The sequence below is a fragment of the Mytilus edulis genome, chromosome 3 (genome assembly GCF_963676685.1).
Source record: "Mytilus edulis chromosome 3, xbMytEdul2.2, whole genome shotgun sequence".
In the NCBI taxonomy this organism is placed as follows: domain Eukaryota; kingdom Metazoa; phylum Mollusca; class Bivalvia; order Mytilida; family Mytilidae; genus Mytilus; species Mytilus edulis.
Window position 1 is genome coordinate 9,763,926 of NC_092346.1, and position 15,783 is coordinate 9,779,708.

Genomic DNA, 15,783 nt, shown 5'->3' on the forward strand with positions numbered 1-15,783 from the left:
GTAGAAATTCGATTAAACCCAATCTTGTAGCAACATGAAATTTCTTTTTCTTTCGCGAACTTTAACCGGAAGTGAAACTTTCCTACCTTATTGCAGAAGAGCTCTATAAATAAAAACAGGTGCTGCTAAAGTCAGTTAACTCGATACTTTGCCTTTGTTATGACACTTAAGTAGATATTTTAACATTTCTCACTTTAATATTATGTAGATAGATAATTTTCTGACAGAGTGATTACAAACCCCATCACACTATCATGACTATTCACTGATTTAGTAATAATTTGATATTGTCAAGGATTTGTATAGTGATATTGTCAACAAACAAACATGTGCAGCTGGAATAAATTTTTGTTATGCCTAGTGGCTAGAGCTAGTGGCAAGCAGAAATGACATGAAGCAGGTGCTACCTGTTGAGAACATAAAAGTTATTAGTGCATGTTTATTTTGCTTTATATAGTGGATTTCTTGACCTGTATTATTTTGTCAAATTTACCTCCACCAGACAGGCAACTTGGGCAAAAAAGGTCTCTTTCCTGTCTGTCACTTAGCTTTGCTGACTTGTCAAAAGGGAAATCTAGTGCGCCTGTTATTGCCCAAGGGTAAAAACTTAAATCTAGTCCCCCTGTTGTTCACCCTATTCGCTTTCAGTTGCTTTCGTCATCAGGAATTTGATTTTTTTACCAAATCCATCTATAAGTAAAGATGGGGGGGGGGGGGGGGGGGGGGGGGGGGAGGGTGCATGGTTCTGAATACAGATCCATGTGGAATAAAATTTGCAAAAATGACTTGCATTGAAAACAAAAATCAGGAAAAGCTATAAGCACCAGAAATAAAATAATAAATATTAATGAAAATAGTGCTAGAAGTTATGTAACTCAGCTGTTCATGGAGATCATGCAGTCATTATTAATAGAAATGAAGACCTTGTGGTTGCCTTTTACCATCTGTTAGTTGTATTAGATTTAGGAAAAAAAAATGTGATTCATTGTAATTTTATGTACTTTAATTTACAATATTTATATAGCACATTATCTAATTAAAATTACTCTAAGCGCTTAACATAAAACAATCAATGCAGTTAAGAGAGGTGTTTAAAAACATAAAAACAATCAATGCAATAAGAATGAAATAAAATTTTGAACACATAAAAAAAAACTTTACTGCATACAGTACATGTATATACATATATACCGTAAATACATGTATACCATATCTGGTCGACTTAAATTATTCTGGTTTACCTTTGAATTAAATGCATGACAAGCCAGAGAAATAATAAGTACAGACATAAAACACAAAAAACAAACAAGGGGGAAAAAGGAAGCATGCACATCGAACCAAATATGGGGGAAATGATAAATAAAACATCGAAACACATAAGCACACGAAATAAAAAGGCAAAAAATTATGCACGGAAATAAAACTTTATCACACTCAGTAAAAAATCAAAGATATAAACATGTATATCCGTAAATGATTTATTTTCTTTCAAAAAGAGGTTAAAGCATTGAATTAACAGTTCATGAATAATTAAAGGAACATACAATAAACTTATTATTTCATAAACGTAAACATGATAAAATCATGAAAATAGATGTGTTAGTAATCCAACTTGAAATAATTTTGTTGTTGCAGAAATTGTAATTATAGAAGAGAATGTCTAGCACTATATCAGTTTCCAAGAAAAGAAAATCTACATTAGACACAACTGCTTCATATTCAGTAAATAATGCAAAAAAGAATAAGATGTCGAAATTACCCAAAAGTCCAGTCGATGAGTTACATATGATGAGGAAGAAAGAGCAGGTTGAAGAGTCAGATACAACATCTGAGGAAAGTACCGTTGAAGAATCTGAATCTGAAGGTTCAGATGCACAAGAGGCTGAAGCTGATGAATTAGTAAGAATTAATAAGTTGCATAAGTTAAACATTTGTACAACTTTACTATACAATGTATATATATATATAGTTTATTTTCACAAACTGATCCACGCTTAAATAGATTGAATGTTGATTTTTGCTATTTTTAGACATTATATAAAATAACAACTTGTTAGGATTTGTGATTTCTTCTACTAGTTAAAATCACTTCTCACAGATATTTGTTTGAAAGGAGTTAATAAAAATATTGTTTGCCTCAGAGTTTAGGAGAAATCTTATTCAATAAACTATATACATTTCACAAACTGGCCTTAATGTACATTGAAATTCTATAAGTGAACCAAGACCTGAAGTGGTAGAGTTAAAACAAGTGAATACTGCTAGGTATAATTCCCAGTTATCTTTAAATAAATAAGAATGTCGCCACACAACTTGCACAAGACAAACTGTCATTGTTCAATTACTCTAAAGATAGACACAAAAAGAAATTATATTTTGTACAAAACTTTTGAATTGTACTACATGTATAATATTAAAGTATAAAAAAAAAATCAACAGGAAGCTTCAAGCCTAATGGACAGAACAACAGATTACAGTAACATTAACACCTAAGAAAAAACAAATTAGAGGTCATTTTATATGTACAAACAAAGACAAAACCAAAACAAACAACATATGGTCCCAAAATAATATGTCTTCTCAAGGAATTGCATTCATTATCAAATCAATAGTTATTGTTTTTATTTTTTGTTTTTAGGTAACAGTTAAGCAAGGTAAGTTACATATATATATATATAAGGCATCAGTTAGACAGCAACCAAACAACAAAAATATCCAAAAGGCATCTAGGCAGGAAATGAAAATTACATTTTAAATTTATTAGTTTGATGTATGGAAGACTTTTCTGTAATTGCCTTCCTCAGAATGCTATTAACGAAAAAGATGCATAAAATGCTTCGAACCTAAAAAGACTAATAAAAACCATATACATGTATGGTTAGCTTTGACTCAAGGAGTTGGAACAGAAGATTCTGTATAATTTCTAAATTTGTCAACCACACTGACAGTTTTAAGAAATGTATAATAAACTATGTCAATTGCAAAACAATGACTATTGAGCTAATAATATTCTTGAGAACTAACCACCAGCAGCTGTATCAAAGTTGTGCTGAAAAATGAAAATAACATTTCATAAATTTGGTGGCCTGAAGCAGTCTTCTGGATTAACTTTCATCAAAAACATTCCACACCAAATTTAAATGCCAATGATGGGTAAGAAGAGTGATATACTTTCAAATTAATTTATAGGATATACAATTTGGTTTCAGAATTATCAAATATGTCTTTTGAAGAACTAATACAGTTGAAAGAGAGGCTTGGTTTAAAAGTGTAAGTATATTATTCTTCATTGAGATAACAAAAAGTCTCCTTGTACTTGAACTTTAACGCATTTGTAAAGTGTAAAAAAATCTTCAGTTCAAATTTTTTATGAAAATGTCAAGAACTTAAAAATTCCTGGATTTGTGATTTTCTGTTCGTGGTGATGCTCAAATCATCAGCGTAACAAAGCTGAAATATACTCATGCCAACTCATGTTCACTGTGGCCTTTAACCTTGAATTTTGTAATGATATTGATAAAGCTTAACTCATATTCAAATGTATTGTATCTGTGTATTCAAGTTGAATGATTTTAAAATGAAATAGGTCTAGAAAATTGAACCATATAAAAGTGTACCCACTCCAACTGTGGGCTGATTGGAATTGACAAAATCCAAATAAATTGTAAAATATCAATGTTATTTTTTTTTTTTACACAATGTGAATATTTTCAGATATAACCAAGTAGTACATGGAGATAAAGTGAAGAAGCCTACCTCTAAAAGAGTTTTTAAAAGAGAAAATAAGAACAGGTAACACTATCCAATAGCTAAAAACTCATTAAATTGAAAAAGGCAGTAAATATATTCCTTCCTTATTGGTGCAATTATTAAATTTTGTAAATACACAGGACACCTCAAATGTGAAGTGAACAAAATGAATCACTCCATGTGCATCATAACTTTTGATTTTTAACTGGATTTTTGTGACAAAAATGTCGGTTATTGATTTGGGAAAATACGCCGGGCGGTCGGTCGGGCGGGCGGCAATCAAATGTTGTCCGTGCATGAACTCATGAACCAATCAACCAAAGCTTTTAAAATTTTAATATGTTGTTACTGACAACTAAATGAAGGTCAAGTTCAATAATGGCGATTTTGACTCTTACAGTTCAGGAGTTATGGTTCTTGAAAGATTGAAAAATGGAGTTTTCAGTCGTGTCTGTGCATTTACGCATGAACAATTCAACCAAAGCTTTTAAAATTTTAATATGTTGTTACTGGTGACAAAATAGAGGTCAAGTTCAATAATGACGATTTTGACTTTTACCGTTCAGGAGTTATGGTTCTTGAAAGATTGAAAAATGGAGTTTTCAGTCATGTCCGTGCATTTACGCATGAACTGTTCTACCAAAGCTTCCCAAATTGTAATATGTTGTTACTGATGACAAAATGGAGGTCAAGTTCAATAATGACGATTTTGACTTTTACCGTTCAGGAGTTATGGTTCTTGAAAGATTGAAAAATGGTGTTTCCAGTCGTGTCCGTGCATTTACGCATGAACCATTCAATCAAAGCTTTTCAAATTTTAATATGTTGTTACTGGTGACAAAATAGAGGTCTAGTTCAATAATGACGATTTTGACTTTTACCGTTCAGGAGTTATGGTTCTTGAAAGATCGTAAAATGGCGTTTCCAGTCGTGTCCGTGCATTTACGCATGAACTGTTCTACTAAAGCTTCCCAAATTTTAATATGTTGTTACTGATGTCAAAATGGAGGTCAAGTTCAATAATGACGATTTTGACTTTTACCGTTCAGGAGTTATGGTTCTTGAAAGATTGAAAAATGGTGTTTCCAGTCGTGTCTGTGCATTTTCTCATGAACCATTTAACCAAAGCTTTTCAAATTTTAATATGTTGTTACTGATGACAAAATAGAGGTCAAGTTCAATAATGATGATTTTGACTTTTACCGTTCAGGAGTTATGGTTCTTGAAAGATCGTAAAATGGTGTTTCCATTCACATTGTTGCATTTACTCACGAACCATTCAATCTTAGCTTTTCAAATTTTAATATGTTGATACTTATGACAAAATGGAGGTCAAATTTGATATTGACGATTTTCACTTTCACCAATCATCAGTAATGGTTCTTGTGATATTGCCAGGACACAAATAAATGTTAATAAATCCGGTGTGCCTGTCGTTGTGACAGCCTCTTGTCCTCTTATGCTTCCTTCTAAAGTCTCTTTTTTTCCCCTTGTTTAGACAGGACGAAAGATATGCATACTTTCTATGACAGTTATAGAAAGTAGCAACTGTACTGACTGTTTTAGCAGTAGTCATGTTCCTTATGTTTGGTTAATAATAGCAGTGAATGTATCCATTTTTCCTGAATAGTTGAATGATACAAACCAGCACTAATAACAGTCTCTAAAAATTGAAGTAAGGTGAGAGTGTTTGCTCTTCTTTAAAAGTCTCACTGTAACTTTGAGATGAATATCAGCAATGAAAGCGCTGTTCCCATGCTTTTTTAATATTTTTCTGTTCATATACTGATTTTGTGTCATGAGGATGGGAAACCCGGTTACCATATTCGATTTCTTTTGTGAGTTAGTGATGTCTTTGTGCCATAGAACGGTACATATCTTTCATAATATAAAATGAACAAACACCCATTTGAAATTATTCAACACTTTATTAAACTGCAAAATCAACAAATGAATAAAATTATTTTAAAACAGTCTGTCGGATTTTTAAAGAACGATGATAATGTCCCTTCCAGTTTTCGTTTTTTGCTTCATTCGGGTTGGGGACCTTTACAGGTCAGGTTCGTCGGCCATGTTAAAAACATTATAACATGTATAATAGACTGTTTTGAAATATTTATAGATAGACCAAAAAAATTAAACGCCAGAGCAAAATGCTACTCCAACTATAAAAAGCACAGTACTGTTAAAGTTTTAATTGGCTGTAGCCCTTTAGGTTCAATAACATTTTTATCTGAAGTATGGGGCGGTAGAGTGTCAGACACCGAAATTGTGAGGTCATCTGGGTTTATAAGTTCAATATATCATCACCCAGGTGATCAAATTCTTGCAGATAGAGGCTTTACTCTTCAAGACGACTTTGCCAGTGTATGCTCTGCAGAACTTATAATTCCGGCTTTTACAAAGGGAAAATCACAGTTATCTGCAGAGGAGGTTGAAACATCGCGTAAAATGAGCAGCATCAGAATTCATATTGAGAGAGTGATCGGTTTGATGAAAAACCGGTACAAAATTCTACAAGGGACTATACCAATCAATATGCTTAAATCAACCACCGATGAGGCATCCACCAAGAAGCAAGCTCGAATAGACAAACTCGTCCGCATTTGCGGATCATTAACCAACATGGGGGAAGGAATTGTCTACAATGAAGAAAGTGATTGACAATACCTCTAATTTAGAACATCCTTTTTAGAGTGGCTGAATGATAAATGTTTATTATTTTCAAATATTGACTGTATATACATAGTAAATAAAAAATATATGTAGTTCTAGGTTACATATATGCATGCACTTATGATCAATATCTGACTGTTGTTGAGTTCAACATTTACAGCTAATTTCCTAAAGCATGTAGAGCAAGACTTAAGTTAACTTGCTTGCTTTGTTTTTATATTGTACAATCATTATGATAACACCCAATTAAATTCAAATATTATATATACAAGTTTAACTATGCCTTTGTGTCAACAATTATACAAACAAAGCAAACAAGCCAACAAAGTTTTCCTTTACATGCATTAGGAAATTTGCTGTAATGGTCTCAAAAAACAAAATTATAACAATAAATAACTACAAAAGTTGAACACTGTTATATACGTCTCTGATGGTGACAGGTCCACATGCAAAAGTATTTATTAAGAGCTAGTAACGGGAATGTTTTTACAGTCTTTACATAACCATTGTCCTTTTGGTATTCTTTTCATTTTTAAACATTTAAGATGATACCACTGAGTTTTACATTGTGGGTTGTCACAACCAATCATATTCTCCTTTCCATCATCCTTTGATCGGCAGTAGCAATACAATTTATCATTTCTCAAAGGTACTTGTTTAATCTTGTTTTCCAATTGTCTCGTCAATAATTCTGTCATCACATGACGAATGTGAAAATCTTTCAGTTTTGTTATCATATCTTTAATGAAGACGTCATTGCGTAAAATATAAAATATCGCTGTTACCTTTGATGTATAAATTACCAAGTCACATAAATTTACATCATGCACGTACATATGAAGCTGGATTTGATAGTAATATTTGTGTGTAGTCTTCACCTCTCTGCCATTAGCCACAATGCAGGATGAAGGGTCTTTTACATACTCCTGTAATGTCGATTCCTTGTGACTGAACGGACATTTGACCTCTATAACTCTATTTCCGTGACAGGAACAGCTGGCTACAGAGTCAGCACTAGCACCAATAAAAGGGGTTTCTTTAGAAATTAGGAAGCCTGCAGAACTCATATTAAAATGTTGATGTTGTGTCTTCATGGTTGCACTGTACTGATGCAGCGCAACTTTTTCATTTTCTTTACCCCAATGAATTGCAGGTACATGATCAAGTGATTTTGAACTAGGGTTACACAAAGTTTTAAGTAGTGATGGCGCTGGATTGTTGAAATCTGTATGTAAAACACTGTACACTACTGAAGATGTTATTCGACCAATGCGTTGTTCATGCCATGTTAAAGATGAGCTCTGTTTTTGAGTAACATCGTAGATATACATGATTGTCTCTTTACTCATGCTGTAACTATCATTAATTTCGGAGCATTTTCTGCTTAAATCTATTTTTGTGAAGTCTGCATACTCTGCCTTGTACAGAGATCTAAGACATTGTGGTACAATCGGATCTGAGGAAACAGTTTTTTGCCAGTGAAATTTGTCAGAGAAGTTGTCAAATGTACTAAGAACCACATGTTTGCTGTTACAAGCATGCAAAGTTTGAAGAAGAGTCTGTTGTTCTTGTTGGGTTGATGACAAATGTCGAACTTTTACCTTCTTTGCTTTGTTTATACAGCTGGTTTTATAGAATTGAATGTCTTTTACGGGCGCAGGCTGTACCTTTTTAACGAAATCAGCATTCCACTTGCATGGTAGCTCAGTGCAAAGTTTAGTGGTATATCCCAGTCTCACAGCGGCTTCTACTTTGAAGAGAAGGGCTGCAATATGGGAACATGATTCTGCAAGCCTAAAAAAAAATAGGATTTTTGTTTTGCTATCTAGAGATATATGTGTACAGACTATTATGACAAGTTTTATACATAAAAAAATATTGCGACCTTTTTTCCATTACTTTTTTCCTGTCTTTACATTATCATACACAAAATTTGCAACAGTCGTAAGCAAATCAAAAAAAAAAAAAGAGAACAACCTTCAAAGTAACCTGTATGCATAATAAATATAAATGATTTCAATACGATTTTAAAACCTACCCTGCCATGCAATTGCAGTGAGCCACGGCTACTGAACCATCTGCAGAAAGGGCAACCCATGGGTGATGAGGTTCCTCGTTCAGTCTTTGTGACGGCCTAACATCTGATTTCAGTATAGTGTATGCACTGGTGGCAGGCTTATAGCTGTAAACTGTCTGAACCCATCCTGACTGAAAATAGTTGTGGGCATCCAAACTCTTATAGGATTTCATACTTGCTCGGGTAAAAATGCCTGAAAATCATACATTGACTAACATAAGAACAAGTCCTTGCGGCTGGGCATATTTACTGTCCTATATTCAATTTAAATTTAATAGGTTCCAATATTAACCTTTTTAAAAAGTTCACTCTACATATGGTACACATATATGTCAAGATACCGGTATAAGCAAAAACAATTTAAATTACTAGAAACAAAAAAAATAACAGATTTTTGTAAAAAGGGGAAAGCTAAAAGAATTTATTCTGTTCCATAGTACCTTAAGCATACAAGGAGCTTTGTACATTTTTTTGTACATTTTTTAATTTTCAGTATAACTGACAAATATTTTAAAACACATGTTTAAAACATTTAATACGTAACCTAGTATTATTCCTAATAATTTAAAGTAATATTCTGTAACAGTCTTAAAAGTTATTCACTTTTTATTTTAATCTATATCTTCAGCTTCATGTCATTTTAAAAACTTGACACATATCATAATTATAACTTCGTGTATTAATTAAAGTTTACATGGACACTAAACGAATATTAAATCTATCCTTTCACACCTGACCTGGGAGGAAATCACCCACTGTGCAAAGTTTATTGCCAAAGATGTGTCATCTCATCTTCATTTATAACAACTTCTATCATGGTCCGCGTCCTTTACATTTAATTTTTTTTTAAATCAAACTTAAAAGAACAGAATTATAACCAAATTAACTTTGCTACACAATTAATCTATATTACATATGTATCAATCTGTGTTTAGTTCTAAATAATATCGCCGTGAATATATTTTTTTTCATATTTTGTTAGTTATTTCAAGGATGTGTTTATTATGTTTCTGCTTACTTTTAATACACAGAGACATATATATGCCTCATCTTTTCATACTAATATTTCACTGCATAAATCGGTACACCCTTATTCTTCAAAACCGGAAAAAAATAATTAAAGTTATCTATAGGTGTGCTCAGCTTAATAATTTTTAATTCTAAATACCTGGCGTGTCAATTAAATAGGAATACACATCTCCAAACTGGAGATCTGGCCAACATGATGGGTTATTTTTCCAAACACCTGCAGGGAACTTGTATGGACATTCATCACTGTTAATTAACACTAATTTGGTACTATAACGACCTTGTGCCACACTGTCTAGCTTATCAAAATAATTGTATGCCATCTAATTACTGTTTACACCTTAATTAATAAATGTAAAGTGTTATCTCAATTAACTGACCATTAGCGGTGATTGGAGTATCTAGGGAAAAGCGTCACCTACAGTGATGCCCGGATGCTGTAACTACCGGCTGCTACGTCACGCCGGATAACAGAATAAATTTTCGTTCGCCAAAATGGCGATTGCAACTGAATTTTTATTAGCCACAAAATAAAATCATTCGCCCATGGTGAGTGTGGCGACCTTTACCGCTAACACAGACTGAATCTCAAGATTATTTGAAAGTGAAGCTTGTACATTTGGTAACATAATTGGTCCCATCAACACATTATGATGGACTACAGTAGACTATTGATAACTACTATGGTAACAGAAAATATCCTTACAAATTACAGTCATTAAATCACACATGATATGCATTTCTAGATTTTTAAGCAAACAATAGTTTATAAATGAATTGATCTATTTATAGACCTATGGAAATGTCATCTAAAAGACCAGTGAGGTTAAGCAAAGAAAGTGATCCAGCTAAGAAGAAGGTAATTTATCTTATATTTTAATACTTTAATACGTCAAGTTGTGATTATTGTTTCTGATAATAGAAATTTCTTTTCAAATTTCAAGACTAGAATTAAATGCAACAAGATCAGATGACTATTAACAAATAGACCCCAATTTTATATCAACTATAAGAATAAATGATTTACCAGACATAAACCAAAAGTGGTTAGAGCAATCGATTCTATCACTTGCATTACATCATGTGTGATACAAAATATTTATTTGATGTCGACTTGTCAAATTTAAATGTTCCCAATCAGAGAAAGCTAAGGTTGTAATGGATAAAGAAGTATGTTATTATATTTGAAATTTGAAAATATATGTATTAACACATCAATATCACATAATAGTTCAGCAATGTCACTTTTTCTTATCACTCAATTTATCTCTGAAGTGTTCACAACATCATTCCTACAACCGAACAATGCTTTGTAGTCTTTATGATAGTTTTACCAACGACTTTATGAATTTTCCTTTACTAAACTAAAATAATAAAAGTTCCTATGTTCCCGGCGTTGCACATATTTTATATTTCCAAGGGGCATAACTATAAATTGTCCACCGATATAGAACCTGTCCAAGATATTGCTGATATTTACCTTTAGTATAAGTTTTTTATAAAAATCTGGCAAGAATTGTACCTGTGAGAGCACTAACAAGATCAAATCGACACACAGACAGACACCAAGTCCTCTGGGTCACATTATATGGGGGACAAAAAAAAACCTATATTTAAGTCAGTTTAAAACTTTTTATTGCACATTTACCTACATTTACTTAAAATACTCATGAATCTACCTAAATTTACTTTTATTACAAATGTATTTACCTAGATTTACTTTTATTATGTGCTTTCTATTACAGATGACCAGGGACCCCAGATTTGATGACCTGTCTGGAGAGTACAATGAGAGCTACTTTAAATCTAATTATTCTTTCCTGTACGATATAAAGAGTCGAGAGAAGGAGGTAATTCAACAATTAAGTTATCATGACATCTTCGATTTTAAATTGCTAAAAAACTACAAGGATGTTCATTACCTTGACTTATATTCATGACCAGGGCTTTCCTTTGAAGCCGGTAGCCGACGGAAATCCGCTGTTTACAGTGGCTTCAAGTGCCGGCTACTTCACTGACAAAAATATAAATCCAAAAAGAAAAAATATCTTTTTCAAATGTTTACAGGCAGCCGAGAGACGTATTGTGGCAAAGTCGCGGTCATGATAAACAAGGATGAAAAGTCAGTGTTTACCTTGGGCTAAATATAGTTCACATGAATTCAGGTCACTGATTGGTTGTCTATTTAAAGTCAGAATGCATCGTTTCTTTTCAAAGATAACAAGAGAGACGTTCCGGTGGTCATTGAACGATAACAAAAGAGACGTTCCGATGGTCATTAACTCGTTGGTTTTTTTTTGGCTTATAAAACATGAAGACAATCAGATAGGATGACAGTCTTATGTTATGGAATAATATCAGTCAAATTAAAGAAAGTGTAGTAGATATTGTTCAGAATCTGGAAAACAGTATCTTTTGAAGTTCATTTTTCAAAGCCCACATGGTGTTCAGAGAATCAAGGTCAAAAACCAAAGTAGAATATTGTCGACTCGACTTCAAATAAATAACATTTCCAAATGATTTATGTGTCCGACTTATTGAACAGTTTACAAAAAAAAAGAGAAAATCAGAGGATATATCAATTTTCTGTCAATGCTTGAGAAATAATTGTATGATTTAAATACGCATAACAGTCTTTAGAGAGAAAAGGGGGGTCATTTGTTTACAAATGCACGTAAATATGCAAAATGAATCGAACAAGATTTCTAACAAACCGGATTATTATATAAATAAAACTCCTTTAAAAGTAAATGAATTTTAAGCATAAGGTAATGAGACATTAGACATTATTTTATTATACCAATCATGGGCCCTTGTCGGGCAAGATACAAAAACATCATAATACAATGATTATATAAACATTAGTGAAATATACAATATATAATACACAAATAATAAATTGATAATATGAGCAATGTAGGATATAATTATGGTAAGAGGCATTGAGTGTAACGAAGCCGATTTAATATTAAAAGAATATGATATAAAGTTTATTAATAGGGAAACAAAAAAAAAGTAAAAATAGAACCAGGAATATAGTATCTCATTCTGAAGTAGTTCTCTTCATGACCAGTGCACAACAATGAGGGACTTTTACATCACAACAATGCAAAGGTCATCAAGGGGAGATCCTTCAGAACTAGCTACAGATACATGAGATATGAGATTACTCCAATAGTGATTGTCCTCATGATTAATGCACAGTAGCAAGGGTTGACATTGCTACTGGGCAATATTCATCAAGGGACGGTGCTCTAGAACTCACTATAGAGAAAATATAAAGTTCAAATTACAAGTAGTAGAGGGAGATAAATCCCATTAAAACTTTTCACATTTCTTAAGGAACATGCATACTTCTGATAATAAATTCTCATATTCATTATTCATTAACCATATGCATTGGCACATCTCATTGATATGGAGATTGTTTGTACCTTCAGTCAGGTCACTTTGAATATTTGCATAACTTACATGTTAAAGTATTGCTATTTTATATTCAACATTTGCAATATCAAAATGACAAAAAGGAGAGACATATCTCTGTCATAACAGTTTATTATGAATAAATACTTATCTTCATAAATCATTTATTTAGAAAATCAAGAAGACTATGAAAAAAGAAAAAGATCCTGAAAAGAAAGTGGAACTCAAGATGCTATACAACAGAATGGTTAGTATGATATTGTAAATATGATCTATACATGTACTACTAAAAGAAAATACCGATTTCATAGAGCCGCAACTCCTCTGAACCATACAAAGTCAGAAATATTTGTGATATGGCATATAAATGTAATGATTTATTCTTCCTAAATTTGTCTTTGAAAAGAATCTCTTCCACATACAACACTAATTTCTGAAAAAATATCCAAATTTGAAGATCGTTATCGATCCCTGTTTTATACACTTTCGTGCATACTCAGTCAATGTACTGCCCGCGAAATGCAAAATCTCTTTTGTTTCAATAATTGCCCAATATTGTAATGCGATTTGCTGGCATCTTCTAGTATTTTAAATGTTGATAACATTCAATATAGAGAAAATACTACTGTGGGTTCATTATTATTCATACAAATTTCTACAGCCCAATAAGCTGACTTTTTTAAAACCACGAAATCAAATATCCATAAAAATACAATTTTTGTTTAATCCTCGAAAACGTCGGCACTCATACAAATAAATGAATACAGAGTATAGGGATATTACTATCCTTGTCTGAATACATGTTCTTTTCTAGCTGACTGGTAAAATTTAAGCTGAAAACGATAAGTTTGTGACTATTTATTCTTTTCATACAAGTAACAAATTTACTGGATTAAAAACATAATTTTGTTTCATTTGCAAGGCCATACTGATCTTTTGATGTGTTCTACTTCTGTCTGATGTTGATTTTTCTGATCAAAATCACCTTGAATTTCTGCTATTAGTTAATCAATTTAGACCAATTCAGAAAAAAAAACACATTTAAAAATTTGAAAGATACTTTAATATTGTGATGCATATGATACTTTTCAATATCTGCATAATGTCAGAAGATTAAATACTGGTGTGAGCATCATTTACAATGTATACTAGTATGGATTCATTTATTTTTGTGGTTACCAATTTTTGTGGAATAAAAAAAAACTTACATGTTAGTGGATATTTAGTTTTGTGGTATTGCCAAAATCTGCATATAAGCCTATAGAAAATTTGTTATTTATTGAACATTTAATTTCATGATTCACCTGTACCCACAAACTCCACAAAAAAATGGTATTCAACAAATAATAATAGATCCACAGAAGTTAAAACTTTTGTGAAAGAAATTTTCATGTACCTTGCTATTGACCTTTTTGTGAGATTGGACGTTAATGTTTGAATTATCTTCTATAAAGGACCAACAAGAACAGTCAGAGAAACAGAAAGACAAAAGGAAAACATTGGAAAAAGAATGGAAGAAAAAGGAACAGTCTCAAGTCAAGGAAGGAAAGAAGCCATTTTTCTTAAAGAAAAGTAAGGAAGATAACTCTTTATTTTTCTAGGGTATAACATGGACTTTTCTAATAGTGTATCAGTGATGTTATACTAATTGAAAAGATAATTAACACAATAAAATTATGATGTCCTCAGAAATGTTGATAACGAATCTTATCATCATTAGACAATTTTTCTATGACTAAGGTGCTACATGGTAACTACATGTATTACAACATATATAAATTAGAACCTTAACTATTCAATTGACTTATTACAATTATCAATTGACAATATCATTGAATGATCTTTTATCAATAGGGGAAAATTGATGAACTTCCAAAAATAAGAGATTCTAATGCAAGAACGTTTGTAAAGTTTATTTTTATTGGATAACATCACTTTTTTACATGGCATCATTTGATAATTGATGCTATGGAACATACGCGCAGACGGCATATGACAGATTTTAATTACATGTTTTAATGTTGTTTTCTATTAGTTTCATTAGAATGGAGATAACAATACTGTATGTTAAGCTCCGACAGCATCAATTGGGGATTTGATGGTCGCAAATTACCTTTAACTGTCTCCGCTAATGTGTCACCAGTAAACTTGATTTGCTACCATCAAAATCCCCAATTGATGCCGTCGAAGCTTAAAATAGAATACAGTTATCTCCTAAATATATCAATGTAGCCAATGAAGTTGATTTTTAATAATTGAATAGAAATGAAAAGTACCACATCTCTGTTTGGTTTGAGAAAATGATTACTTATGCATTGCAAATGTTGGGTTCCTCCCAATATGTTGTCAAAAATATTCTGTCTAACAAGTTTAGTTTAAATTTGCAAGAGTTACAAATTTGGATTTACAGTTATGTTTGCCATGATGAAATTCTCATTAAGATATATTTTATATTTTAAAGCTGATCTACGCAAGCTTGAATTGGCAGAAAAATACAAGGAGTTGCAGAAGAGTGGAAAACTAGAAAATTATCTAAGTAAAAAGAGAAAGAAGACAGCACAAAAAGAGAAGAAGAAACTTCCATTAATGACTTAATTATTTTATTATATGCATATCAATTAAATATTTGAACATCTTTATGGGATGCTGGTTTTTGATGCCTACTATTTAAAGATATAGAAATAAGAAAATGTGATATAATGACCAATGAGATAACCTTCAATCAGAGACCTAAAGACGTAATGGTTTGCAACTAAAGGGTCACTGTTTCACCAGAATAATACTTTGACCTACAATTGTTTAGATTTTATACATTGTGACTTGGATGG

The 15,783-nt window shown here is 32.0% G+C and overlaps 2 protein-coding genes across 4 annotated transcripts; one reads left to right on the plus strand and one right to left on the minus strand.

The window, feature by feature from the left end:
- Window positions 1-33: 33 nt before the first annotated feature.
- LOC139515784 (ribosomal RNA processing protein 36 homolog) lies at window positions 34-15,590 on the plus strand. 3 transcript variants are annotated; one of them, XM_071305477.1, is made up of 10 exons: window positions 34-119; window positions 1,636-1,899; window positions 2,639-2,654; window positions 3,210-3,270; window positions 3,715-3,792; window positions 10,325-10,391; window positions 11,278-11,382; window positions 13,128-13,202; window positions 14,410-14,527; window positions 15,417-15,590. In XM_071305477.1, exons 2-10 carry the CDS (start codon window positions 1,657-1,659, stop codon window positions 15,548-15,550), a joined length of 897 nt encoding a protein of 298 aa, XP_071161578.1. In that variant the 5' UTR covers window positions 34-119; window positions 1,636-1,656; the 3' UTR covers window positions 15,551-15,590. The 3 variants fall into 3 exon arrangements, with proteins under 3 accessions (XP_071161578.1, XP_071161576.1, XP_071161577.1); XM_071305475.1 differs by having other exon boundaries at window positions 90-130; XM_071305476.1 differs by having other exon boundaries at window positions 112-170.
- LOC139515757 (uncharacterized) lies at window positions 5,867-8,806 on the minus strand. Its single transcript, XM_071305439.1, has 2 exons — window positions 8,465-8,806; window positions 5,867-8,220 (listed from the first exon to the last, which is right to left on the minus strand). The coding sequence occupies exons 1-2, from the start codon at window positions 8,674-8,676 to the stop codon at window positions 6,888-6,890; spliced, it is 1,545 nt and encodes a 514-aa protein (XP_071161540.1). The 5' UTR covers window positions 8,677-8,806; the 3' UTR covers window positions 5,867-6,887.
- Window positions 15,591-15,783: the final 193 nt, after the last annotated feature.